The 26557-nt window shown below is 41.1% G+C and overlaps 3 protein-coding genes across 7 annotated transcripts; 1 reads left to right on the top strand and 2 right to left on the bottom strand.

Moving 5' to 3' along the window:
* The first annotated feature begins 1840 nt into the window (after nucleotides 1-1840).
* poc5 (POC5 centriolar protein homolog (Chlamydomonas)) lies at nucleotides 1841-15633 on the top strand. 5 transcript variants are annotated; one of them, XM_086031533.1, is made up of 18 exons: nucleotides 1841-1927; nucleotides 2395-2495; nucleotides 2622-2760; nucleotides 2892-3073; nucleotides 3839-4015; nucleotides 4165-4269; nucleotides 4859-5038; nucleotides 5600-5786; nucleotides 6184-6320; nucleotides 6820-6897; nucleotides 6958-7206; nucleotides 7810-7977; nucleotides 8311-8413; nucleotides 8923-9038; nucleotides 9123-9215; nucleotides 9624-9794; nucleotides 9880-10916; nucleotides 13477-15633. In XM_086031533.1, exons 2-17 carry the CDS (start codon nucleotides 2412-2414, stop codon nucleotides 10015-10017), a joined length of 2307 nt encoding a protein of 768 aa, XP_085887659.1. In that variant the 5' UTR covers nucleotides 1841-1927; nucleotides 2395-2411; the 3' UTR covers nucleotides 10018-10916; nucleotides 13477-15633. The 5 variants fall into 5 exon arrangements, with proteins under 5 accessions (XP_085887659.1, XP_085887656.1, XP_085887657.1 ...); XM_086031530.1 differs by having other exon boundaries at nucleotides 6820-7206; nucleotides 9880-10749; nucleotides 10827-10916; XM_086031531.1 differs by having other exon boundaries at nucleotides 6820-7206; nucleotides 9931-10916.
* ankdd1b (ankyrin repeat and death domain containing 1B) lies at nucleotides 8852-16877 on the bottom strand. The gene is made up of 16 exons (XM_086031539.1): nucleotides 16606-16877; nucleotides 16297-16397; nucleotides 16114-16212; nucleotides 15924-16022; nucleotides 15637-15741; nucleotides 14882-14986; nucleotides 14668-14766; nucleotides 13719-13817; nucleotides 13441-13539; nucleotides 13265-13363; nucleotides 13070-13168; nucleotides 12006-12101; nucleotides 11515-11716; nucleotides 10616-10747; nucleotides 10442-10502; nucleotides 8852-9783 (listed from the first exon to the last, which is right to left on the bottom strand). The coding sequence occupies exons 1-15, from the start codon at nucleotides 16856-16858 to the stop codon at nucleotides 10447-10449; spliced, it is 1743 nt and encodes a 580-aa protein (XP_085887665.1). The 5' UTR covers nucleotides 16859-16877; the 3' UTR covers nucleotides 8852-9783; nucleotides 10442-10446.
* A 1661-nt stretch (nucleotides 16878-18538) lies between these two features.
* polk (polymerase (DNA directed) kappa) lies at nucleotides 18539-26201 on the bottom strand. Its single transcript, XM_086031527.1, has 14 exons — nucleotides 25813-26201; nucleotides 25401-25520; nucleotides 25178-25330; nucleotides 24228-24359; nucleotides 23985-24135; nucleotides 23696-23911; nucleotides 23194-23318; nucleotides 22902-23068; nucleotides 22788-22820; nucleotides 22610-22706; nucleotides 21981-22152; nucleotides 20201-21136; nucleotides 19363-19411; nucleotides 18539-18998 (listed from the first exon to the last, which is right to left on the bottom strand). The coding sequence occupies exons 1-14, from the start codon at nucleotides 25939-25941 to the stop codon at nucleotides 18917-18919; spliced, it is 2562 nt and encodes an 853-aa protein (XP_085887653.1). The 5' UTR covers nucleotides 25942-26201; the 3' UTR covers nucleotides 18539-18916.
* Nucleotides 26202-26557: the final 356 nt, after the last annotated feature.

The following is a 26557-nucleotide window of genomic DNA, read 5'->3' as shown; positions in this document are numbered from 1 at the left end:
AATTTAAAAATGTTATGGAGGGTGACTGTTTATTTTTGTTTATTCACAGCCACCCACTGTACACTTTCATAGAAGATGTACATTGGCTACTTTACAGTGAAGCGAAATGTCATTCCTTCAGCACTGACGAAAAGTTGTCAAAATGTTTACAAAAGCGTAAATGTTATTTTCACTTCTGTGGGATACTGTATGTGGAGACTCTCCACAATGCTGTGTGAGACAAACTTGCAGTGGCTAAACACTTCATATCTCCTTCTGTAGCTCGTAACTCACAGAGAGATGATAAATCGAATTTACAGCAGCCAGCAGGTATTGTAGGGTTTCTCTAATACGCTGCCCATTTCACTAAGCCTTTCTGTCAGAAACATGACATGTGCCCTTCCAAACTCTGACCTCATCACTGCGTCCGCTGTCAAAAGGGATTTAACTTCAGAACATGAAAAAAAAAAGTGCAAGCCTGTCTCTTCCTAATGCATATGACATCATTTTGTCAGTTTGTACCCCCCTACTGTTTCCCCATTGATACCCGTATGGTAAACCAGAACCCCCGGGCCCACCTCCATCTGCAGCTCTCATTTGAGCTTTAGTGCTTTAACTGTCACGGAGCAGTGCACAGGGATGTAAAAACCACACGGGCCGATTGGTAATGATCTCCCTGGCTCGTTTCCCGTATTGCTTTTTAGAGTACAGGCTTTCTCTCTCCATCGTCTACCCCCCGCAGGATTTAATTAAGATATTGACATAAACGTATTCTCGGATGAGGAACCTCACTTGTCTGATTCAGCATTCTGAGCATCTTATTTTTGTTCTTAAACAATAATGAAACAATCCAGCATGCAGCAATCAGATAATAATTGGCTTATCTTCAGTTGTTTGTTTGCTTTTCTTGTCAGAGAAGGCCACACATATAGTTAACATAAATAAGTACACCCCAACAGCTCAGTTAGAAAACGTTGAGTTTCCTTAAAAATCTGCATTTTCTATGGCATACTATTCTACAAAATACTCCCACAAGTTTGGGTCATTAGATTTGTCATTGTGCATTTGAAAAAAGGGTAAAAGATGATCTATTGAAAAAAAGGCATACTTTTCAAAGGGCTGTGCTCGTTTATCCTGATAAATGTATTTCCAGACAAGTTACTGGATGCACCTGAGTGGTTTCCGTATAGTATAACTGTTCACAGCACATGAGATAATTAAAGCAAGAGAGAGAACATTCTGGGCACATGCGACAAAGAAAATTTAATTCTTGGTCATAATAAACGTTTTCTTTCTTCCTAAAGTAATGAAATTGGCACAAGGTTCTGCAATAGGGACAACACACGCATTTATCAAGGACACAGTCAATGACACTATCCAGATAAAACCACTGCTTAATATACCATTACATTAAAAAAAAAAACACACAAGTGAATAAGAAACGTTACGATTTTTTGTATTTGTTTATTATTTGTATGTATATATATATATATATATATATATATATATATATATATATATATATATATATATATATATATATATATATATATATATATATATATATATATATATATATATATATATATATATATATATAGACTACAAGTAGACTATACATCTACTTAAAAAATGTATGTATGTTAGTAGTTGTATAGTCTACTTGAAAAACATATATCTGTATTCAGAAGATTGTATTTCGTGCAACCACTTGAAGAAGTAAAATTGAGTAAATGACGCACGGCATTTTTTTCAGTGTAGAAGGCGTTCAGATTTGAGCTGCGCCAGCGTTGTTCCGCTTATCGTTACCAGGAAACAGTCTAACCAATCAGCGTTGCGCGTATTTAGCTTTGCTCGAAGAGAACCCAATCACATATTCTGTTGTTGAGGTGTTGCTCCATTTCAAACGACTTAGCAAGCTTGTACCAACCGACGGGTTAACAGGGAGGTAAAGCTAAGTAATATTCTCTTTTGCATTATAGATATCGATTCACCATATTGAAAGCACAATTACCTTTATTTATTTTTTGCTCGTTCAGGTACGTTACGTTGTCCAAACTTAACAGCGAGTCTGAGAACCAACAATGTTTTTGTGACACTTGCAACAAAACTAATGAGTGAGCGTTCATTTTATTATGTGTTAAGTTTCGGAATCTTCAGTCATCTAACTTCGTCGTTACTTTTTCTTGTAAGTTTAATATTTCGTAGCCATTTGGATCCTAACTCGTTGAGGGTTTCTTCCTGCTGCTATAATTTACATGGACATCGTGATTTACAGTGCGGTACTGTATGTTATCCATAATATTGGATTGGACACTTTCAATATAAGATAATTATCCATTCCCACTAAATAAAGCTGAAATGTTATTTATGACTTAGGCTGAACAGTAAAACAAAGTTATCTTCTCCCTGCAGCTCATATTCCTGTTTAGATGTCTTCAGATGAAGAGGCCAGTGTCCCAGTGTTGCCAACGGAATCAACATATCGTAGCAACTCTGCATCCACTGAGCTTCATGTGAATAAACTGCTCCAATAAGTTTATTTAAGGACAATTTGCATTGCACATTAGCATGCAAATAAATAAATCATCCAACACTTAAATAGAAATCAATCTAGTCTTCTCTGCTCTGTGGTCTAACAGGATGAATATGAGGAGCTCCTCCAAAGTGCAGTGGCTTCGCCAAGATTTGAGCCCACCTTTGTTGCTCGCCTGGTGGGTAGAGGCGGCTCACATTTGTCAACAGAGGATCACAATTCACAGATAAATTCACAAGTCGCAGGTATTGCAGCTTAATCTTTCCCCCACCTTGTTTCATTCATTGGGATGTTAAATCTGGCACTTCCTGCCGTTGCATGATTTTACCTGATGTGAAGCAGCCTCTCTGTTCTGTTTGTTTGATTTGGCTGCTAGAGAAGACCAGGAACACTCTTAGCAGAGGCTTGGGAAGCTCAGACAGGTTACAGGATGCATCAGAGAGTGCACAGCCAAACACCCAAGGCTTCACTGAGTACACCGATGTCGAGCTTTTTATTTCAGATGACAATATTAACAAGATGGAGAACATTCTGGACACCTGGACCCAAAAATTGAAGGTCAGTTTTGGGACATGGTTTGGTTTGCTCCTTATTCTTCCTGACGTTACAAAATGGGCCCAAGAATGGCATTGCAATAATGAATGGCGCTGTTCTAGTGCATGTGTACAATTTGTGAGGTAATTTCACGAGTGATAGTTTAGCAATTGTTTTTCTACAATGGAACCTTCAAAGTCAACGTTCTTTTTGAAATGTGTTTTTTCTCCTCCACAATCCGAAGTTATGTAAAGGCAATTTGTTCCCGGCTTATATGTTTGCCATCATAAAGCCTATGATAACAGCACAGCAACTTTTGCCATATATTAATTGTCATGGCAAGAATAGTTAAAACACTGTATAGTCAAAAGTAAGAAGTAAAACTACTCTCACACCTGAAATAATGCACAGGAGACAGGAAGCTATATATTATTTACACAAACACCTGTTTGCTCAAATTTAATTGTGTAAGTAATTTCACATGAGAAATATATTGTATTATTTTATAGAGCATTTAAATTGCCCATCGCTGTTTATAGAGGGTACACCTTGTACTGGTCGACATTTAATCAAAGTGCAGTGAGGGTAATCGATTGTATTTCATCTGCATGTTTTAGAAGCTTCCCACCTGCAACCCCGATCATTTGAATCAGGTGTGTTGCAGGAGGATTACTCAAAAACATGCAAGAAAGCAGCCCTCAAGGACCGGAGTTTGAGGACCCCTGGTTTACACCATTTTTTTTTTTTTTTTCAAATAAATGCTCATCCCCACCTTTCTATGTCAAACAGACCAATGTGCTGACGGAGCTGAGGAAGTGGAGGGTGGCCTTCGTAGACCAACACAGGCGTGAGTTGCAGAAGGAAAGGGAGATTCGTTTAGGTCAGAATGACGCCTTGAAGACGGAGCTGAACAGCGTGAAGGAACTGCTCAACACCTTTGAGACTTCCAACAAGAGAAAGGATGAGGTGACCACCACACTGAGCGTTGTGGATGATAACCATCTATCATAAGGCTCGGGTTCTGCAGAGCTGCATCATTTTCTTCGTTCATGTAATAAAGATGAAGAACGGCGTGTTTGCTTGGGCTGATTGTTCAGTACTGTCTCCCTCTTCAGATGATGAGAAATCTGAGTGTGGTGTTGAACAGACAAAAACAGAAGCTTGAAAAGATGAGAGCCTTCACCCAATGGAGACTCCAGTACAGTGAGGCCAAAGAGGAGGTATATTGATTTACTCTGTATATTTACCATTATTTTTCATTTCTATTTTTTTGCTCGCAACAGTTATTGGACAATTTTTCTCATTAACACATTTTCAACTCAAACATCCTACTGTCTTGCATCTTTGGAATAAGTTCAATATTGAATGCCCAAAAGTATGTTACGGTATGCATTTCTGCTACAGTGTAAGCTTCATGTTGTTAAGGTAATGCTTGCCTTATCTTTAAATATATATTTTCTTTGTCAAAAGGTACAATGTTTTATATGATTGATCAATTTCTGACTTTCCAGTAAGACGGCTCAATTGTGGGTATGAAAAGGTGGCTTGTTTTCTGAATCTGCGCCGTGATTGGTCGTTGCGAGCAGTTGTGATGTCATTTTCAGTCGACAGAAGACAAAATGGCCGCCCCCAGAGGTGGCTAAAAACGAGTGCATTTTGCCACTTAACTTATATTCCACAAACTTTTCAACTAGTGGGCCTGCTGGGAATATATTCTCGTTAGATAAGGCACTGCTGTGCCAAAAAGAAGGAAATATGGTTGTGATTGAAGTTTTGAATTTGTTTGCTGTCTTGTGATTGCCTTTTTAGGCCTACGCTTTCCAGTTAGCGCGGAAGCACTACAATTTGCATCTAAAGAGGAAGGTGTGGTTGGCATGGCACTGTGTCATCCAAAAAGAGTGGAAGGTCAGGATGGAGCAGGCATGCCGTGCAAGAGCCGAGGAGGTGTGCACCCGCCTGTCGGAAAATTACGAGGCACGGATTCAGACGGTAGGTGTGGTCCCTCAATAACAGTACTTTGGCCAATTTGACCTTTTTAAAAGTTCTGTTGACTACGTCTACAATGATTACAATTCTGTTTCTCTTAACTGCTATAGATTAAGATTTTCTTTAAATTGCACTTGGCTAATGTCGGCGTAGACCTGGACCAAACAAAAATACACCCAAAAACTATTATGTTGCACAGTTTCTTAAAGTTAAAATCAACCAAAACATATTTTTTTCAACATGTTCTCAGCAGGCCCACCAGTTGAAACACGGCATTCTGATTAATATTACATTTGTGGAAAATGAGTTAAGCAGAAAAATCCACCCATTTTTAGCTATCTCAGGGGGCGGCCATTTTGTCATTTCTGTCGACTGAAAATTACATCACAACTACCCTGGGTAGCCTGGGAACATATTCTTGACAAAAATAAGTTTGGGTTGATTTCCCCTTTTAAAGTCCACATCATGATCAGTATGATAAGGATGTTAACAATATATGTCACGTTCGCATATCCCGATTTCTTGGTTTATAACCTTAGCGTTTACATTATGTGTTTGTTTTAGCTCACTTCAGAACACAACGATGCTCTCGAGAAGGCGCAGGCAGAGATTGAGAGACTGCAACTTGAGCGAGAACGCCGAGAAGTGTGTATGAGGAAAGCACTGATGAGGGGTGTGTGCGCTCTCAACATGGAGACTCTCCACTTGTTTACTACCACGGACGGCGGGCCGCAAGACTCTGATGAGTACGGTATGCTATGACACACACCTTTTGGAGTTTTGAAAACCTGGTACAGTATTGGGTGCACATTGCAATGAATAAGAAAATCCAGCAGATATCCAGGAGGACGTATTGTGGTTGTCTATGACCATGCATTTCTGGTTATGTTTTTGGTTCTCGGTTTAGGTTTTTCAGTAATAAAATGCAGGGATGGGAAATTTGGGTCCAGGAAGTAAAAACCCACAGGTGCTTATACTCAGCTGAGCTCGTGTACCTGCCGGTTGAGTAGAACCACTTGTGGTTAAAGCCAAACTGTGTCAGGGTTTTTACCTTCCAGGCCTGGATTTCCCATCTCTGCTCAAATGCGTTTCAGTCTAATTCTCGCAAAGAAATATTGTATGTTAAATGACTACTTTGCTCACTACAGACCCCAATTCACCTCCTGATGATGATGATGATGATTCTGACGCTGCTGCATTGTCTCAGGTCCAGCCACGTCCCGCCCGCAGCCCGGCCCATTTTGACCGCCCAAGGTCTCCGAGCCACCATGAAGACGGCAACAGGGTGAGACACCAGAGGTTTTGAATGAAAGAATGGCATTGTTTAATCAATCTGTCCCAAGATACAGCAACCCAAATGCAAACACAACCATGTTTTTGCTTCAATTTTAGATTCATTAATAAAACTCTTATTTGTATTATGGTTTGCGTGGGTGCGACATAGCTCATATATTGGAGGAAGAAGATTTTTTTTTTTTTTTTTTAAATGCCACTTTTATAATTATGCTGTATAAATTGACCGCGTTAAATGTTTTTGCTGCTTACTACTGAATATCGTCGCTGTCCTGTGAAAAACACTTATGTCCAAATTTTGGAGACTTTTTTTTTTTACTTTAATGCGATGTCGGTGACGTGGAAACATGATTCATGTAAAAATAAGAAAATGAAAAAAAAAAATGAAGATCAGTGTTTTTCACATGACAGCGACAATATGTTTAGCGCTTGATAGATGTGCCAGAAAAATCCCATCCCTGCCTTATTCTACGTGCATTCCTTTTCCTCAGATGGGTTTTGGAGCACCAAGGCCTCACACTGAATTCGCCCCTGCCACTTCAACTGCAAACACTGCAGCTGGGCACGCCACAAGTGGGCACGCCACAAGTGGGCACGCCGCAAGTGGGCACGCCGCAAGTGGGCACGCCGCAAGTGGGCACGCCGCAAGTGGGCACGCCGCAAGTGGGCACGCCGCAAGTGGGCACGCCGCAAGTGGGCACCCTTCGGCCAGACATGCTGCAGGCAGGCATCCTGCATCCGGGCACCCTGCGGCCAGGCACGCTGCCGCAGGACCGACCGCAAGTGGGCACGCTGCCACTGGGCATACCGCAGCTGCGCACACTCCAGCTGCACACAGCCTATTCCCACACGGGGCGGGCCCTGGCTTCCACAAACAGGTGAGTAAAGATCAGTTCACACGGCAGGATTTGAAAAATTGTCGGACGGCTTGCAAACTCTCAGAGACCCCACACGTGGCTAGAAAAAAATCACGCCTATTATAGTTTTGAACACACCGTGTGTGGTGTGCAGCCACACGGCAAGATCGATACATCGCACACGAACCACATTCATTCACAGATATTCTCACGTCAGACGGAAAATGCTCCTTTGTCCTCGGGGCACAGCACACACGGTGCGAAGTCGGGATAAAAATAATCCAACATGTTGAACATCCCCGATTTGAGCGGCCGAGATCAGGCTGAGCACACCACACACACGGCAGGATTCTCTGATAAAATTATCTTTGGAGCCATTACGAGAGTCGGCCCCGACCTACGATTGGCGCGACGGGAGATTCTGGGCTGAAATCGGGCCGATTATCCTGCCGTGTGAACCGTGCTTTACAGAGTCACAAGTGTTTCCAAGTGACTTTTCTGAAACCAATTTGACAACATAAAGTGGTAATGAATGATTTTCAACATTGCGACATCAAGTACATTCGTCTCAAAAGGAAGGCCTACTTCATTCCTGCTCCATCTACATGCTCATCGTTTCAACAGGCCAGTGGGGGTGTTGTCATAGCCAGCCAACAAAAACCTACAAAAGGTTTGACAGGTCGCAGTTCCTCCCAGCATGTTGGCAAGAGTCAACGCAGCAATCTAGAGGCAATGAGTGTGGCTCCACCAATGAGCTCTAGTGCTATAGACTACCATCATCCTATGACACAGGTAAAATTAGAACGTCAAGCACAGTAGTGCTCTTTGTGTGCCATACACATAGACAAAGTCGTTGGTACCTTTCTGTTGAATAAAAACAAAACACATCAATGATCGCCGAAAGAACTGTTGAAACCAGAATTTCTTTTGAATTTGTTTCTCAAAAGTTTCAAAGAATTACTTTACCTGTCATTCTACTGGACCCCAATTCAAAAGCAATGCCTGATTTTCATGAGTTCATGTTCAGTTATTTTCTTTACTGTTTTTTTTCTTTAACAAAAGGGTACCAAAAATCTTACCCATTTGTGTAAAATCTAATCTTTTTTCCTCTTTGTTTCCTACAAGAAAACTCTGGGTCAGGCTACCGCCTCCAAATTTCCTCGCTCCTCTCAACAGGCTCCCTGCACCACTGGAGGCCGGGCTTCGTCCAGAATGCACACCAGCACCTGTAATGTACACTCTATGGAAGTAGTCGACCAATGACAATTGCAAACGACCACACAAGAGTAAATGATAATAAATAATAATAAATGTGATATTGAAGACCCACCAACCACCTGAGAATTGAGTTTAAACTTTTTTTTTTTGTTGGGGGCTGCATTTTTCTTAGTAGCTGAAGCACTCTCTTTATGTTATTATAAACCATTTCGCTATTCTCATATACTGTATTTCCTTAAATACAGTCCGGGCCGGGGAGCCTCAACCTCAGCAATTACAAGGTGTTTATTTGGACTAGAGTTAGGGTTAGGGATTTATTTTGACGGAATGCTGGTTGGCAAATGTATTTTTGGAATATTTTAAATACTATTGTATTTTTTTCTCACTTAAGATAATATTTTGAATTTGTGTATGACATAATTGAATGTCAATGAAAAAAAAAAAATAATTGGGAGAAATGTATTTATTCAAGTGGCCAATATGGAAGTTGTGTTTTTCAGCAAATGTTACTCTCTGCAGACTCCCAACCACCTTGGGATGAGCGCGGCTCCGCAACGTTGGCTCATTGTTCTGTTGGTAGCCCAGTCCACTTTGACCACCCGGAGTCTCCTACCCCCCATGAAGACGATAGCAGGGTATGGCAGAAATGTGAATCCCTTCTGTAACTTCAGAGCATCACCTTTCATGGAAACACCACCCCTCGCATTCCTTTTGCTCAGATGGGCGTGTGGTACACTAGCGAAGTTCTCCCTTCCACTTCAGCAGCTCACAGTTCATTCCCACAAGGGGGCAGCACTGGTTTCCACAAACAGGTATGCTGCATTCTTTTCTTATGAATAACTGTCACCTGTAGACATTTTCACCAGATAGCAGAAGAGTTTTTTTTTTTTTTTTTTTAGTAGTAGTAAACAAATCCTTACATCTTATTGACCCAAGAACACAACTGAGAAAACAGGAGGATTTGAATGATTTTAGCTTTCCTTACCACCTTCCCTTTTGCCCAATTTGAATGTATATTAGTCAAAAAGAAGGATGTTCAATGAGGTAAATGACTTTAAATTGCTTTGCATTCTGCCATCCAAGAAGTAACCTGGCACCTTTTCGTTTCCAAAAACTCCCATCAAATAAACTATTTTGTCAGTAATGATTGTTTTAGTACACAAACTTGAACTGTCGACTGCCACAGTGATGCCCCCAATAAATGCAAATCGTTTCCATAGGCCTCTGGGCGTATGGTCACAGCTGGCCAACAGAAACCGGCAAAAGCTATAACGGCTCGCATCACAGCACAACCGTTTGCTGCTAAGAGTGGACGCAGCAACCTCCAGGTGATGGGTATGACTCCGCCCATGACCTCCATTGTCGTAGAACGCCATCAACCTATTACACAGGTATGGAAGCATAACAATATGAAGTATTTCTCCACACGTGTTACAATCTAAACTCCCGCCCCCTCCCCCCTTTCTTTTCTCCAAGCACACTATTGGTCAGGCTTTGACTGCCAAATGTGTTCGCCCCTCCCAACAGGGTCCGCGCACACCCACTGTTGTGAAGACTTCCTCCAGGACAAACACCAACACTTGTAATGTACACTCCATCAAAGTAGTTGATTAATTACGTACACACACAAAAACACACCTCACACAAACCAACATTGTCTAGATGAAGGATGTTACCTACTATGCAACAACTGTGATTATTATTATTGATATAGCTTTACTTTTTTTTTTTTTTTTTTTTTACTGACGTTTGTGGTGGGATCCACTCATGTAAATATTTTAACAGTGAAGTTTTCAAAATGGAGATTTATTTAACTTAACGTTAACTTGATAATATTCAGGAAAATGTGCATGTATAAAGACATATTGTACTTTTAGTGTGTCATTGAACATGAAACCAAAGCATTCCTGTTTGTATATGATGATTATGATCTGGTGCTTTTTTTTTTGTTTTACATAATAAATTATTTTAGTGCTGACTTTCTATACAAGTGTGTCTTCAAAGTGATGTTATGGCAATTAAACAATGATGTCACAACCTCTGTCATGAAACTCTGCAGCTCTTATTGTTGACATCCCCTGAGTCCATCCTAATCTTATCTGGAACATGGGGGGGTGGAGACAAAACAAATCACAACACTCAAATTCACAAATACTGCACATATTTGGACTTTTCTCTGTAAATCTATGAAAATATTTCAAAACTAAAATACCTGCAACTCTGCCATGTCCTGTGTGGACAAGGGCTTGATAGAGTTCCATGGAAGGACTTTTCCCTGCCAACTCCTCTCCGTGGAGCCAGATCAGCAGCATCCTGTTGCCGTGTTCTTTGTAGCTATGCTGACCTGTGAGCAGATACACATAGCAAGTAAATACACTGTTATAGTTTAGTAATCAATTGAATCGGCAATGTTTGTCTTTAAGTATAAGCCGCCGTACAAAATCGAAGGTGGAACGCAATCCTTTCCAGTGTTCTAGTCCGACTGGTTGACTTCAAGAATATGTTCCCAGCAGGTAAGCTACAACAGTAAGCTGCAGTAATATTTTGTCGTTTTTCACAGAAGACAAAGAAAATATGCCTACGAGCATTGTTGTATTATCTGTCTACATACAGTATGTTGATACGTTCTTTGTGTTCAAATTTGTGTTGACAAAGACACCGCAATTATTGATTCGTTTCCTTAGCCAGTCTATGAGTTTATGGATTGTGTGTTAACATTGAGCTAGCTGAAGGCAGAGTTGTGTGGTTGTTTGAAATACGCAACTTGTTTGGTTAAAAATACGTATAATTTATCATTTATTTTTAATCGAAAAATCGTCCAAATGACGGGTGGCATCTTGAAATCCTATCGCAAGACACCACTGTATGTTTAGCTTCTATTTTATTTTAATTATTTATTCCTGTTTTTTCCACTTCGACCCCCCGCCCCCCTTCTATTTTATTTTTACGGCGTTCATTTAATACTTGCTGAACTTCGGTTTTGCGAGGTAAACTGTCTTGCGCAGGGTCATGCGCCACAGTTAATCAAACGCAGAAAATGATGGTCCAATTTCCAATTGTAATCTCAGGGTCATCTGTATTTTGAAATGGTCAGATTAAAATCTGGGCTACCCGTCCACTGCATTTCGATGGCCAACACTTGCTCCTCAGTGAATCCCCAGTGTTCAGCCAGACGCTTCCAGTCTCTTGGCTTCAGGAGCTCGTAGGCCAGGCGCCAGGTAATCGAGCGGAGCTGCTTGGTTTCATTGCGGTGGTCCAGTTTGAATGTTAGCGGATACTCGCTGTGAACACTCTCATTAAACTCTGGGTTGGCCTGGAAGGGGGGGGGGGGGGGGGGTTAAATCCTGTCAGTGGGTTCATAAATACCATTAGCTTCGGAAGACATGAGGGAAAAAGCTTTTTGATCACTCAACATTTGCAATATGAATGTCACATTTGAACGTATAGAAAATCAATCATGAAATCTCCATTAAATTAATCAAATGTCCCCTTTAGAAGTGCAATTCACCTGCGATGTAATAATCAGAAACAAATAGCTTTTGATGAATGAGACTGCCTAAAAGTAGAAAATATGGCATGCGTTGAAATAGCAATAGTCTCACTTTCTTCCATGCGTGGTATCTTTCTGCCTTGATGATCATGTCCACAATGATCACCTCGTCTGCTCTGGCCGCCACACCGAGCGCCGTCTTTCCCTGCTACTCCAACATGTGCACCAAATGAAAACGCAACCATGGAGGATTTCCCCAAATAATGCAAATCTGAATGTGTCCAAGCAATTACTGATTTCAAGCTAATTTGTCTAAACAAAAACTATTGGGACACCTGACCATTAAACTATAAGACAGCGATTCCCAACCAGGGTGCTGTGGTGGGAGATCTTGAAATTTTTCTGAAGATTATTATTGAATATAAATACTGTATATCTTTGATCATGTATCTATTTCGGCGACATAGAGTAACAGGCATAACAACTAAATTATCAGCCATTAGATGGTTGAAGGTACAATAAACCTGTCAGAATAAGTCATGGCTTCCAGTGAGTACTGTCATGTGTGAGATTTTTTTTTAAATGGGAGCCGTGGCACGATAACGTTTGGGAAAACACTACTAACAGATGTGATTTTCCTCATTTGTTGCTATAAGCTTCCACTCTAATGTAACACATGAACTCATATACTGTAGTGGCTGGCGGGTAGGTTTATTTACTCATCTGATCTGAGTGCCAGACGATTAGGGATAAGGCATTTCTAAGGGAATATTGCCTTTATTTGTATGAACGCATGATTAATATGACACTTTTTAAAATCTGTTGGCATGATTAAGGATCTTCAGTTAAAATAAAAGTATGACAATATGTGTTGAGGGAAACGACTTTAAACTAAATGAAAAGGACTGATCTTGAAAATCGCTGTCTGTCTTCACAACCCGTGAGATCACCTTTAATATTGCGTCAGTACTGTTAACGTTCTCTCACGGGGGCTCCTGTTTTGGTCAGCAATTAATGTCGACACAGAGATCAAATTCAATTGCCATGTGTGAGCAAATGATGTATGAACCGCAACCACGCATCTTTGGGGAAAGTGCTTAAAGTGGAGGCCACTTAGGGGTATGTCTTAAGTCCCCATGTCACTTATCCACATGCTTTGTTTGTTTCAACTCTTACCCGGTCTTCGAGTGTCAGATCAACTTCAGCTTTCAGTAGCATTTCCACCACGTCTATGCTTGCCAGCTCCGCAGCAAGATGCATGACAGTCTGACACCTCTAACACAAGTCGGTGCACAAAGCATGTTCTTGTAAATGTGTGGTTTTTTTTAATTTATTTTTTTTACTTCTTCTGAGAAATATTGTCAATTTGACCTTATTGGTGACATTAAAGTTGCATCCCGCCTCCAAAAGAAAATGGATGACAGGGAGGTGGCTGTTCTTCACTGCCAGGTGGAGAGGAACCTCCAAGTCCTTGAACATGTATGAACTATCAGTTGAGAATGGCGTTCACTTGCTATGAGGAGAGAAGGCGTCGTCTGTTTCATTACCTCATTCTCAAAATCTGTGTGGGCTTTATGTTGTAGGAGAAGTCGGACAAGAGATGTGTCTCCTCGCTCTGAAACTGGATGAAGGGCGCTGCATTTGGCCTACAACGGAGGTTGTTTTTTTTTTGTTTTGTTTTTTTTTTCTCTCTTAAACATTTGAGTTATCACAAACGGACATGTAGCACAAAAGGTTAATCTCTCCATACTACATGCTGCCATTAAAAACATTCAGTGGCAGTGGGGAAGCAGTGATTTAAGTGTTTTTGAGTGTGCGGCTGTACTGCTGTTTGGATGTCAGGGTCGCAGCCGTCTCCCAGCAAAGCCAGGACGCACTGTTCCTGAGCGTTCTCAGCGGCCTGGTACAGAGCGGTCTCACCGTCCTGATGCACAAAGAACGCATCGGTGGCAACATAGAACAATGACAGGCTGAGGCTGAATATCAAGAATACCCGGGGGCCAGTACTGCACAGATGATTCGTTAGCGTTAATGCTCTTTTTTTCCTAAATATTGTTCAAACATTCCTTAATATGTTCACCCTCAAACTCAAAACTGTGAGGCAGATGAGCAAACCACTTGGCAACCGTGCAAGCCCTTAATTAGTCTATATTAATATAAAAATATTAAAATAGAAAATGAATGTGGCTGCATAAACAGGCACCTCCTTAAACCAATATTTTGTTAGAATTTTTTTTTTGAAAGAGTTCTATTAGCATGATTACCAGAACTGGGCATTTTTGAAGCCTGGTCCCTCACTCAAATGTGTCCCCCAAGCAACAACAACTCACTATTTTCCTCCCCGCGCTCGCCGCGGCCATCGAAGCCTCGCCGCGAAAAATAAACTAATGACGGACTGTTGACGAATGGCGGGCTAAATAAAGGGGCTTCCGATTCTACTTAGTCCATCTTTTTCTATTTTCGTCAATCGTCAGCAAAACGGGCGTCCGTCAATGACGGATAAACGGACCGGTCCGTCACATAGGCGGAGCGCCCAGCTGTGATGATTACCTTAACTTTGTTATTGTTTGTTTTGCCTACTCCAAAGCTCTCCAATTTGAGGGCGTTTCTTGTGCACATTCATTTCTGTGGATTTTTTTTAAATACAAGAGGGTCACACTTATGCAACCACATTTTTTTTTTCTTTTCAGTTTTTCAAAACGATGGTACAGCTCCTGTTTTACACTGTTACAAAGCACACTGCGTTAGAAAAGGTGTTTCGTATGATCGTGTACCATATTAACTTCATCCCGAGTATCAAAGCTGCGCAGCAACAGTTGGACAGCATCCAAGTGGCCGTTCCTGGCAGCTAAGTGCAGGGGCGTGTCTCCTGTCTGGCAAGAGGGAGGGAGGAGAGCCGATCAAAGTGGCTTTGACTTTGAGCTGTGACGCAGCAATGACCCGCACAGACATGAGAGCATCAACGACACAACGACACACACCACGAACCTTGTTGGGCTTCATGGTGGCCATGTTGTAACACGGCTCCATCAGCAGCTCCAACATTTGCACGCAGCCATGCTCTGCCGCCATGGCAAATGCACGGTGGCCAGACTGAAACGCACAGATTGAGACACAATTAGCTGTGTACACTTCATTTTGCGTAACAAAATTAATTACAGTTGTATCTCAATCTGAATTTACCGATGTGGATTTTTAGCACACTGAGGGCTATTTATAATCATTTGGCTTGGGGGCTCCTCTTTATACATACACAGTACACTATTTACAGTACATACTGTATGATCCCTGTCCACTGAAAGTTTTTTTTTTTTTTTTCAATCAAAGGCTCAAAAGGAGAAAATGTTTTTGAATGGTTGTTTTTGTCTATGTGGACCCCGCCTACTGCCCAAAGACTCCCTGCAACCCTCATGAGAATAAATAATGATAATGAATGGATGGATGTGTGCATTTATGCTTTTCAATTGCCAGTGTCAAATATCAATCAATCAATCACATTCTATTTATATAGCACTTTTCATACATAAAAATGCAACTCAAAGTGCTTTAAAAAAATATATATTAAGTGCTGCAGTATAGCCCTGCTATGTATACTCTTACAGTTACATTCCTCTGTTACATATTTAGCCCCCTTTGTACTGGTTACTAAACTACATTTTTTTCAAACTGTCCAAAAATGTTGAATCCTCCCTTTGCGTTAATGACACTATTAAAAAGCTACAAGCTTATATCACACGGAATACCTGATCATCTTTGTCCAACTCTTTCATTTGCAGGTCATTGACGATGTATTCCACTATGTCAGTATGATTGTTGATAGCGGCACAGTGCATGATGTTCAGTCCTTCCTGCGGACGGAAATCAAAACTACGGTATATTTAGAAAATAACTCTTATGTAATAAATGTTTTTTGAAAAAAAAATACACAGGTGAGGATGTCTTTGAAATCAATAGGACAAGAAATGGCCCAAATGTTGGATATGGGTGTGAAATGTCTGCTCTTGCACAGTACGTGTTCTCTTCCGATCACCTCATTCTCAATCTTCTGTTCTGCTCCGGCCCGTACTAATAATTTCAGGATCTCCAAGCTACCAAACCAGGCAGCTAAATGAATGGGTGCCACACCAAACTGCCATACACAAACATTGGGTTTAAGTGAGATCATTTCATTTGCGGGTTCTCTGATCTCCCCCCCGCCCAACTTCACAGATTCACGTCACCTTGTCTCTCTGATCCACTTGCACCCTGCGCCATAGAAGCAGCTCAACTGCTTCCTTGTTTTTACCAGCGACCGCATAGTGAAGGGCAGTCCTATTGTGCTAGATGGCATATTAACAAAATAACAACGGAATTGATGCTTCTATGTGCTAATATATGACCTCTATGGTGTAATAGAGACTCACCACATTCTTCGCATTGGCATTTAACCCCTTTCCAAGTGTCCTCATTGCTGCTACGTCATTGCTTTTAGCTGCTTCGATAAACAGCTTCTCTGTTTGCAGTACTGCACGACACACAACGGATAGAGTGGGACTTTGGTTTAGGGACTATCACCCCGATTACAAACTCATCCTCGTGAGGAGGAAGAAAACTCGTTTGTGCAATCGAGCGCACGTTTAAGCCTGATGTAAATAACAGATCGACGACAACGACTTTAGCCACGAAAACTCAAAACTCACTTGTCCCACTGTTAGCATTTCTTGTGTACTCACACATCTCTTTGTTGTCAAAGCTGCTGTCCATCTTGTCTTCTGGCTGCTTGTTCAGAGCTAAATCAACAAATGCCTTCACTTGTTGCTGTTTCATCCACTTTCGAGGGTCCAAATTCTCCCTCTTGGGAACATGTGTCTTAATCATTTCCTTCAAAGCAAAAGCTTTCGTCTCCATTGTTATCTTCTCGAGTTGCAACCACCTGATGTACAAAGGTAAGCAACGAAGGATTCCACTTTTTGTGTGTCCCAGCATCGGTAACCAAACCAAATACCTGAAGAACCGGGTCACACCAGATATGAAGGTCAACAGAGACTAGTTGCTCAATGCTGGAGGGCTGATTCATGTTTGCTTTACAAGTTCACACCCTTCAGACATCATCTAACAGTATCACATTTATTTAACATATCGTCAGCCTCTTAAAATAATGGCCAGTCATATTTTGACAATTTTCTTTATTTTTTTGCCTTAAACATCTCCTCAGTTTGCTGGCCACCTCTGGTAAAATCGGCTGCATCGTTAGTTAACCAGATCATTCAATATTACGCCTGAAATGAAATTATTAATACATATAAGCTCAGCAGAATGTGGTTCAAAGTTTTAAGTGTTTTCTGAAGAAACAGATGTGATTGTTTTAAGAGGGTGACGATATCCTATTTAACCTATATTTCACAGCTTGCAGGATGTATTTATGTATTACATAATACAATACACTGTTCTGTTTTTTTTTTATGGTCTTAGTGTGCACATATTTAAATAAAAACTATTTGTATAAGATTAACAATAATCCCTTTATGGTTTGCTTGCAAATTAATATTTGTTTTGAGCTGGTCCAACTCCATTGAGTCATCAGATGCATTTGGCCCCACACCGCTCAGGGTCCCTGATCACATGCAAAAGACATTTTTCAGCTGCACACAGCAAAAAATTACCATTTATTATGGCCTGTCGTTTGTTGGCATTTAAGCACAACAGGCTACTGATTCTCTACAATGGGTGCAAGATAAAAGTAGATATCCATCCATCCATTATCTCCCGCTTATCCGAAGTCGGGTCGCGGAGGCAGCAGCTTCAGCAGGGAAGCCCAGACTTCCCTCTCCCCAGCAACATCCTCCAGCTCTTCCGGAAGGATCCCAAGGCGTTCCCAGGCAAGCCGGGAGACATAGTCTCTCCAGCGTGTTCTGGGTCGTCCTCGGGGTCTCCTGCCGGTGGGACATGCCCGGAACACCTCACCAGGGAGGCGTCCAGGAGGCATCCTAATCAGATGCCCGAGCCACCTCAACTGGCTCCTCTCGACGCGGAGGAGCAGCGGCTCGACTCTGAGTCCCTCCCGGATGGCCGAACTTCTCACCCTATCTCTAAGGGAGAGCCCGGACACCCTGCGAAGGAAACCCATTTCGGCCGCTTGTATCCAAGATCTTGTTCTTTCGGTCATGACCCACAGCTCATGACCATAGGTGAGAGTAGTCCTACTCCTAAAAGTAGATAATCCGTTGGTTTTATAAAGCTTTTCTAGCAGAAATGCAAATAAACTATTAACAACTGAAATAGTAACAACATTCTATGCTTGATGCACCGATGAATAAAAATAATTCAGTTACAGTGGAAAATAGGTGAATCTTGATTTTTTTTGTGCATTTTTCTTTAGTACATCAGTCATTAGTTTAGTCATTCTTTTGCATCTCAGTACCGGGGCAGATCTGTTCTCATGGGATACGGGGTCAAGAGTCAGACCTGTTTTTGTTTGTTTGTTTGCTTTGAAATAAAAATGTGGAAACAAAATCATCATAATTCTTTAACATATTGTTTACCTAAACTGATGGAATGGTTTTTAGTGTGTTAAATAAATGAAAGTGAGGAGCATCAAAGCGGGTCTTGCGTCGTTCAATTTTTCTGTATGTGGCTCTTGGAAGAAAAAGTCTGGAGACCCCAAGAGAACCTCATTTACATAATGGAACCATTTTTTATTGTTAACATTACATTAGACATTTTTAAAAACAAACCAAATGTAATAAATATTTCTCTCTCTCTCTCTCATATATATATAAATATATATGATCTATATATATATATAGCATGTTAAAATGTTTTCAGTGATTTACGGAAAATATATTGGCACTGCCATACAAAATGTTTATTAAATATTCCCATTATTTAAATTTGAACTACTTTTCCTTGTCTTGATTCATTTTGTGACTATAAGAGCAGTCAACAAAAATAGTTCATTAAATCACGAGTTTCATCTCAATTTCGATTGAAGTGCAATCTTTTTTTTTTTTTCATCTTTTCCAACTTCCTGTGCGCGACGTGCCATCACCTGAAGAACTTGTCAATGGTGTTGTGAGGGCTGTGACCTTTGGCCTTTTTAGAGGGCAGATTTGAAGGTGGGTCTCGCCTGTAAGTGATGAGCAAGCACAAAAATATGGCATCGTAGCACATACATTTGATTCACAAAAATAAAAACAGCAGAAAAGGTAAGGGAATTTGCGTTTGTATTTCTTTGGCATTGTATTCATTATTTCTTTTGCCATTTTTCATGGGTGCAACACACATCCTTAGCTCTGTTGCTCATTACACAAATGTATGTTCTTGAAAAAAATGTGGCACCTCCTAAAATGGGCTTCCAATGGTACAAAGTTATTGACAAGAAGCATTGTTCCCAAAAAATATGACAAACACAGATGTCCTTACTTTTTATGCCACGGTTTTATTTGTTTTAATGCACGACATCATTGATTTTACACAACATGCTGTCCTACCTTTTGCTTTTACCTCTACCGGATTGCCTTGGAGGGGGGATGCTTTTGTCTGTGAACATAGCCACTCAAAACCTTATTTTCTCTTCTTGGGAAAAAAACAAAACAAACTTTTCAAAATGACACAAGGACCGGCGTGCTTGCAGCGTCTCGTTAGAAACTTAAAGAGTCCAATTTGTGAGATAGGATTGCTTAAGAGGAATCTGTGGTGACCAGACTTGGTTCATTATTAAAAAAAACCCAGAAAGGTTAGAAAGCAATTTCGAAAATTCCAAGGCTGGGGCAAAAGAATCCCCAAAGGGTGAAATAAGATGTCTTTTCTCTCTGGAAATCAATACAAGAGCCTCACGTAAAAGTGGCTTGCTGTAAATAAGGTCACAGGTCATAGCACCCTCACAAAAGAGACATGTGGAGTTCCTACATCAACAGGAACATCATGCGTCATATCACATGAGATGTCTCCGCAAATCCTGTGGCACTACAGCTCAGTGAGTAGCTAACAAATGAATTGTGCTTTTTTTCTATAGGGCTCCAGTGATGGCCAAATGTGATGATAACCACAGAACCAAATGGAACTTACTGTGACATAGGAAAGTGTCAGGCTGCCCAGAACAATATGTATACGACGGGACCGTTATTGTAGCGAGGCTGATGTCACTGTACACTGGACATCAATTATATGAACGAGTGATTTAACCTAGCAAATGCTGCCGAAAATACACTTCATAAAAAACGTATCAATTCCAACAATACTCGGAAAACAGACGGCACGGAAAAACTTGTGTTTGACTTTGGAGATTCCATCGTATTTTTTAACGAAACCTAATGAACAAGAACTCACCTATTACATTGCTCTTTGCGATTTCAAGCGAGGGCGACGTCTCCATCTCGTGCAGCACTTCCCGGTTCAGGCAGAGATCAACATGGCGATTGAATATAGCGAGGTCGTCCGTGTCCTGGGTCAGCTGGCACACCGGGCAGACGAGGACGGCACCTTCGTCACGACGCGAGCGAGGCCGATGTGAGGTCACTCTTCCGCTGTCACCGTTGCTCAACGTGGCGGTGTGAACACAATCGTTTGTCAAGCTGTGTTGGTCCTGTCTGTTTGGCTCTACTTGTTTATGATTCTTTATTTGGTCCTCAGTCCCTGGCACCTCACTTTCGTTATGGCCCTTGTTTAAATCTCCCTTTGAGTCTGATATATGGAACTCTCCTTTACTGAGACACTGGTCTATATGGCCGTTGAAGACATTCAAATCGTCGGTGCTAACGTGGCTGAAACACACAGGGCAGGTGAGGCAGTTCAATGCTGAGCTTGATGTCGACGGTTGAGCCTCAGAAGGGCAAACGAAATCCATTTCCGAAAGGCGTGAGGCTGCACTTTTTGGCCCCACGCCCTTTTGGGGTGACTCCACCCTTTCATGTGCGTCATCGTCTCCGAGTGGAACCACAGATGCGCTCTGTTCATTTTCCCGCTCTTGTGTACAGATTTGAAGCTGCAGTCTCTTGGCATGGGCTCTTTGAAAGAAAGACAACTGAGGTTTATCAGCGGGCTGGTCCTCCAGTAAAGCCCTTTTCTTCATCTGCCAAGTAACCTCCTCTTTAGTCTGACAAGTCTGTGCTGTGAGACAAGAGGAGAGATGGTCCTCTTCAAACTGTTGACGTACTTCCTGGGTGGAGCCTCGGGCGTCTGCCTTTGCCGATTGGAGGAAACCAACAATGCTCTTCTGCAGAGGCTTTTTATCATCCGGGCTGACAAAGGCAGAGATACGAACACCTACGGAAGAAGAAGAGTTATGTGTGAATGACATCTATTACCTCCACCAAGGAGCTTGTGTTTTGATCAATAGGACATCTGACCTGATCGAGCACGTGGTCAAAAGGAATGATAAAAAACGTCACTGTGAAAAGTTTAATTCAGCATATACAACTGCTTAAATCATTATGATAGCTCATTAATTCAATAGGAATGGTTATGAACTGGATTTTCAAAAACAGATTGAATCATGATATGATCCCGATCACACATTGGGCAGCACCAATGTGACCTCCTTTTATCCCCTTTAATCATTTTAGGGTGTATGTGTGTCACATGTGAGCGCCGACAGAATTTGTATGTTGCCATGTACGGAAGCTATTTTGTCAAATCAGATTTAATCCAGATCTGATTCAGATCACACGTGGAAAAATACCATTTGGAATGCAGACAAATGTAATCATACCAGTTTGCTGCGTAGGCATGGCTACAAGCTATCTTTTCAAATCAGGTGAGATCTAGATTGTAACCGTGACAACAATTTCACATGAAAAATCCAATTTATCAAGTTGTATGATAAAGCCTTGAATAAAATGTGCACATTTGGTAGTAGCTTCAATAGAACCAATTCCAAACAAAACCTATTTAACATGTTTAGAGGCTTATATTTGAGAATTAAGTTGTAATTTATTGCGCTTGTGTAGGGTCTTATCACATTCTCTTCCCTTGGATCCAGTAGAAATTCTGATAACTTTGCCTCTGTTCAGCTATTATAATCAATCCTAGATAGCCAATCATTGAAATCTTCAAGCCGCCGCAGATAGTTTTGCTGTCAGAGTGCTATTGTGTTGCAATGTGTAATTACCCATGAGCCTCAGTCTGAGTGGCTGTGGACTTTCATTCTCTGTTTCTGTCTTAAGAAGGTCTTTAGCCACAGCAAAGATCTCATTGGCAGTGGCAATGGCACACGGTAGCGTCACTGCCCTGGTTTTCACCTCAAAGTTGACATTCTTCAGCTTTAGTGTGATGTTTTTACCCTTTGGGGGAGTTACAACACAGTTGATGGGAATACAGTTACACACACACACACACACACACTTTTACAGCAACATATCGCTCCCTGGGAGACATTTTCGAGCATAGAAAGTGGCCCCCGCTGTCTCCTTAATGGCCATCCATTTCCTGTGGCTATCAAGACCACATCAGGGCTCAGGCAGGGGGGTGATGACCGTGCCAAACTTCCAACTCTTCCTTTATCAATTTAAAAGGTAGGAGGGATTAAAATGTCGACATACACATGAGTACACACCCATAAGAATCCATCAGATTCTCTAAAATTCTATATTGGTAAAATAAAGAAAACCTAATATTAATATTGAAAGAAGCTAATCTTTCTTGCCTATTTACTTCTAGCAATGTCAGTGCCACGACATTCTCCATATAAAACCCATGTGCAATTAATGCGATGAAATGAGCTCGTCAGACATGCAGTACCTTGAGATCTTCTTTCTTCAGGTCTTGTGCTAAGTCTTCACAAAGCTCTCTGCATAAAGAGAGCTGTTCGTCAGGCCTGTTCACTTCTTTAAATGTTCTGTTCATATCAACAAAGGATAGGCACGGAGTGACAAGTAGATACATGGATTGAATTATTCAGTCATCATGAAAAATATACCTCTCCGTGCTCATGCTTTTTCTTTCTTCGTTCCTGCATGAAAGAAAAGCAGGTCAATTCCTCTCTTACAGTATGGTGGCTTTCAGTGGGTGGGAAAATGTGGTGATAGTTTACCTCACGATGTATGTGGAGCCCAGTCCCAGAGAAACCTGCATAAAGTGATGCCAGGCTGTCTCAGAGAACAACAACGACAACAGCGCCATCTGCTGGCCTAAATGAGCACAGCTACTGACGTCCAGAGCATTCAACATCTTTTCGCTCACCTTCCCTATGCCCGAAACCTGCACGCACAAAGACAGGATGAAATGAAACATTATTGCAACACAATTACACTTGAACATCTTGCCATGATGAATAATACATGACGGCTCTGTTTATGTTTTATCTGAACTAAAATACTATGTACTTTGCGAACGGGGAGGTTCTGGATGAAGTCCATGACAGCCTCTCTGGTGGACGCCAGTCTGTATTGTCCATTAGGCTTGTTCTTGTCACTGCATACCTTGGCTAGCATCATGTTTGGAGCAATGCCTGCAGAAGGACATAAATGAATACCCGATTAATAAATGAACAGCGAGTAAATCCCAACATAGAACGATAACTCAAATTTGAGCAAATGAATCATCACCATGCATGATGTCAACTCCGTAAGTGTTTTGTTTTTTCTTTCTTTCTTTTTCTTCGTTGTTTTTAGGGTGTCGCCACACAAGGGTAGCGTTGATGGCAAATTAAAAATGTGTACGGATAACTACAGAATCAGAAATTGAAAATGCGATAGAGGAAAGGATCCGTACAGCGTGAGCAATACAATTTATTTGTATTTTATGTTATTACTCATTGGTCAACAACAAAGTTAAACATCAAGCAGTTTTTGGAGGCTCCACTGTTCAGGGTTAGTTTCTTCCCACCTGCACTGGCAGTCAGCTTGGTCTTCTGCTCAATGCGGAAGCGCATCTCCCGCACAGCCTCCTCAATAGAGGTACCAAAAACCTCTGTGGTTTTACTCATTTCATCAGCAGCTTCAGAACTTGACAAGAATTGAGAGGAATTCGGACTGTCCTCAAACAGCACAGGGGAGAAGCCTTTCAACTCTGATTCTTGTTGGTGCTCAGGCTGCTCCATACCTTTTAAAGAAAAATTGGGTTGTCATAATATATACGGCATATACTAATGTATATTTTGATAATTTAATCATGCCTATATCAGTGCTGCAGGAGCTGTAGTGATGTGTTCGTGAGGCTTCTGGCCAGCTCTTCCTCAGTTCCAGGTGCTCTGTAAAATCCAGATAGGCTTCGTCCAGACTCATTGGCTGGAATTGAGGATCATAGTCTGCAAATATCTCCCTGACCTAACAAAGAGACACAAGAACCCATGAGCCAGCAGTTTATGCGGGCTACCTGTGTTTATGACGCTGTGTGTGTGTGTGTGTGTCACTCTCACCTCATTGCTCACTGATTTGTATTTATCAAAGTTGCATGGAACAATGACTAAGTGAGGGCAAAGTTTTTTGGCTATGAATCCTGGCATAGCCGCCCGAACTCCATATTTCCTGGCGTGGTAGTTGGATGTGGACTGAAAAAGCACAGGTGAGAAATAAATTGAGCAAAAATTAAATGACTACTGCAACTAAAAGACTGTGCTTTGAATGAGGCACTTTTTTTTCATACATTTATGATATTGGATCTCATTTCTATTTAAGTGGTCATCTGTCCATCCATTATCCAAACCTCTTATCCTCACAATAATTCAGCACCTGCCATATGTGAAATGTGAAACTAATGCACAATTAATGTGTTGTGGCTAACACTCACCAGCACTCTACAACATTCTACACATGTGCATATTTTAAGATGAGTTGCGATAAAGCTGTATAAAAAATGTGCCTATGTAAAGATAATGAAGTTTTGTTTTGATTCTTTGAAAGGTTCAGAGGTAGCCTCTGCCTGGTTCTTTTATCATTAATGCTCGCTATGATTATAGTAACTACCAGAAGACTTTATATTCTCAGTTGAACTATTTAATGGATGGCAGAAAGATCGCGACACAGCTGTGGAGCCTGGCTCAAGTCACCTAACTAATCAAATACGCCAAAGAGGCCTAATCTAACAATCCTTACGCAATATTTATACTATTGCAGTTGAACTTTACTGTTGTGCCGAACTACAATGCATCAAACTAACAGCTATAATATTTTTTGTTACCTTTTAACTACATGAGACCAATGATAACCATGCCAATAATATGCATGATGATAAATGATTGCCTGTGGTAGTGTCAGTCAATTATTTTTTATTATTGAAGGTTTTGTTTTGGATCTCATTGTGCAGGAGAAGCAAACAAAGTGGCCAATGAGTGCAAATGAAGACATAAATAATATTATTTTGACTGACCAGCATGCTCATGGATCCAACAGCCATGGGCTTGTCCTTGAGGTCAGGACAGTCTCTCATCTCCACTGCAGCATAGAAAGCATCCATGTCCACATGCACAATCACACGGCTTAGATCGCGACTCTTCTCCAGCTCAGAGGCCATCCTCTCCACCTATCGAGACGGCATTGATGAAAGGTAGCTCTGAAGAGTTCAAATATTTAAAGTGCTTACATTATATTACCTGAGCTTGGGCTTTCTTTAACTGCTGCTCTGTGATATGTGCTTTTTGCAGCATCATTTTCTCAATGCGCTGGTTCACCTGCTGCTCTCTCTTCAGCTCATTCTCATAAAACTTGGATCCCTTCAAGTGAAGGGCAAGGACAGCATTAGCGATATCTATCATGACAGCTTACAATAGTACATCTTTACAGGGCTCCATATCACTGTATTGACGATAGGAGATTTTTACACAAGGCTGGATACTGTCTTTAAAAGCAGAACTCTCTTTTTTTTTTCTTTTTTTTAAACGCCACAGCACTATTTTAAAATATTTGCACTTCACTAAACAATACTTTTCTACTGTGTATTTTGAAATGTGGATATTGGTGGGTGGTCTTTTAGAGTTCTGCAACTAACTGAGTAAGTTTAACTACCTTCGATGACTCCATGATGATCTTGTTGATTTTGTCTCTGTCAAGGCCCTCCATACCAGCTTTGTTGTCATTGAGGGCCATTCTAGAGATGAACCCATCTCCTTTGGTGGCTGCGATACCATTATCCATCCTGATGATCTGCTCCGTGATGTGGAAAATGTATCTTGTTTGCTCCAACAATAACAATAACTTTCAGGCTTACAGCTGGCTATGTGTACCATTATACATTCAGTATTATTCACGCGTATGATTTATAAGCGTATAAAGTATCGTTTAAAGATGCAGTTAACCCAAATCATGGAAATACAGCTACGGTACAGCTGTCAAAACGTCCAACATTTTGAAAATAACAGAGGCGCAATTCGTCTTCGGCGGCACTTCCGCGTTCGTTAACATGAACGGAAATACGAAAATTCATTTTCCGGTGGAAATTTTGTAATGCAGTAATCATCATTTTCACGGCGATATAGCTTGACTTAACGTTTGCGTGGATGCATTAAAATTAGATTAATTGTGGCTTGTGTTTGATTCGTAAATGGCGACTTCAACTTGTGTTTCAACGTGTCCATTTTCGTTTTTTGTTTTTTTTTTTTTTAACAGTTAATCGTTTTCTTAAGCACTATATTTACTCACAGTCACTTCATTTCGGCGGTTTGTCAAATGATGAATGGAAAAAAACGTAATTTTGAACGGTTGTGCGAAATGGTGACACTGTTTCGGTGACACTGTTAATGATGACACTTAA

The sequence above is a fragment of the Filicampus tigris genome, chromosome 5, assembly GCF_054856515.1.
Source record: "Filicampus tigris isolate MCC_2025a chromosome 5, RoL_Ftig_1.0, whole genome shotgun sequence".
In the NCBI taxonomy this organism is placed as follows: Eukaryota; Metazoa; Chordata; class Actinopteri; order Syngnathiformes; family Syngnathidae; genus Filicampus; species Filicampus tigris.
The sequence above is the reverse complement of the archived record's forward strand: the minus strand, read 5'-3'. Positions and strand labels throughout refer to the sequence as shown.

Excerpts from the sequence above, each read along its gene's own strand:
- poc5 (XM_086031530.1), top strand. The coding sequence starts at position 2,412 with ATGTCTTCAGATGAAGAGGCCAGTGTCCCAGTGTTGCCAACGGAATCA. Across the intron at positions 4,270-4,858 it reads ACAGTGAGGCCAAAGAGGAG|GCCTACGCTTTCCAGTTAGC; the intron begins GTATATTGATTT and ends TTGCCTTTTTAG. Across the intron at positions 7,207-7,809 it reads GCCCTGGCTTCCACAAACAG|GCCAGTGGGGGTGTTGTCAT; the intron begins GTGAGTAAAGAT and ends TCGTTTCAACAG.
- ankdd1b (XM_086031539.1), bottom strand. The coding sequence starts at position 16,858 with ATGCTGGGACACACAAAAAGTGGAATCCTTCGTTGCTTACCTTTGTAC. Across the intron at positions 14,767-14,881 it reads CCACCATGAAGCCCAACAAG|ACAGGAGACACGCCCCTGCA; the intron begins GTTCGTGGTGTG and ends CCCTCTTGCCAG. Across the intron at positions 12,102-13,069 it reads ATCTGACACTCGAAGACCGG|CAGGGAAAGACGGCGCTCGG; the intron begins GTAAGAGTTGAA and ends ATGTTGGAGTAG.
- polk (XM_086031527.1), bottom strand. The coding sequence starts at position 25,941 with ATGGATAATGGTATCGCAGCCACCAAAGGAGATGGGTTCATCTCTAGA. Across the intron at positions 25,521-25,812 it reads TCATCATGGAGTCATCGAAG|GGATCCAAGTTTTATGAGAA; the intron begins GTAGTTAAACTT and ends CTTCACTTGAAG. Across the intron at positions 23,912-23,984 it reads CTCCTGCAGCACTGATATAG|GTATGGAGCAGCCTGAGCAC; the intron begins GCATGATTAAAT and ends TTTCTTTAAAAG.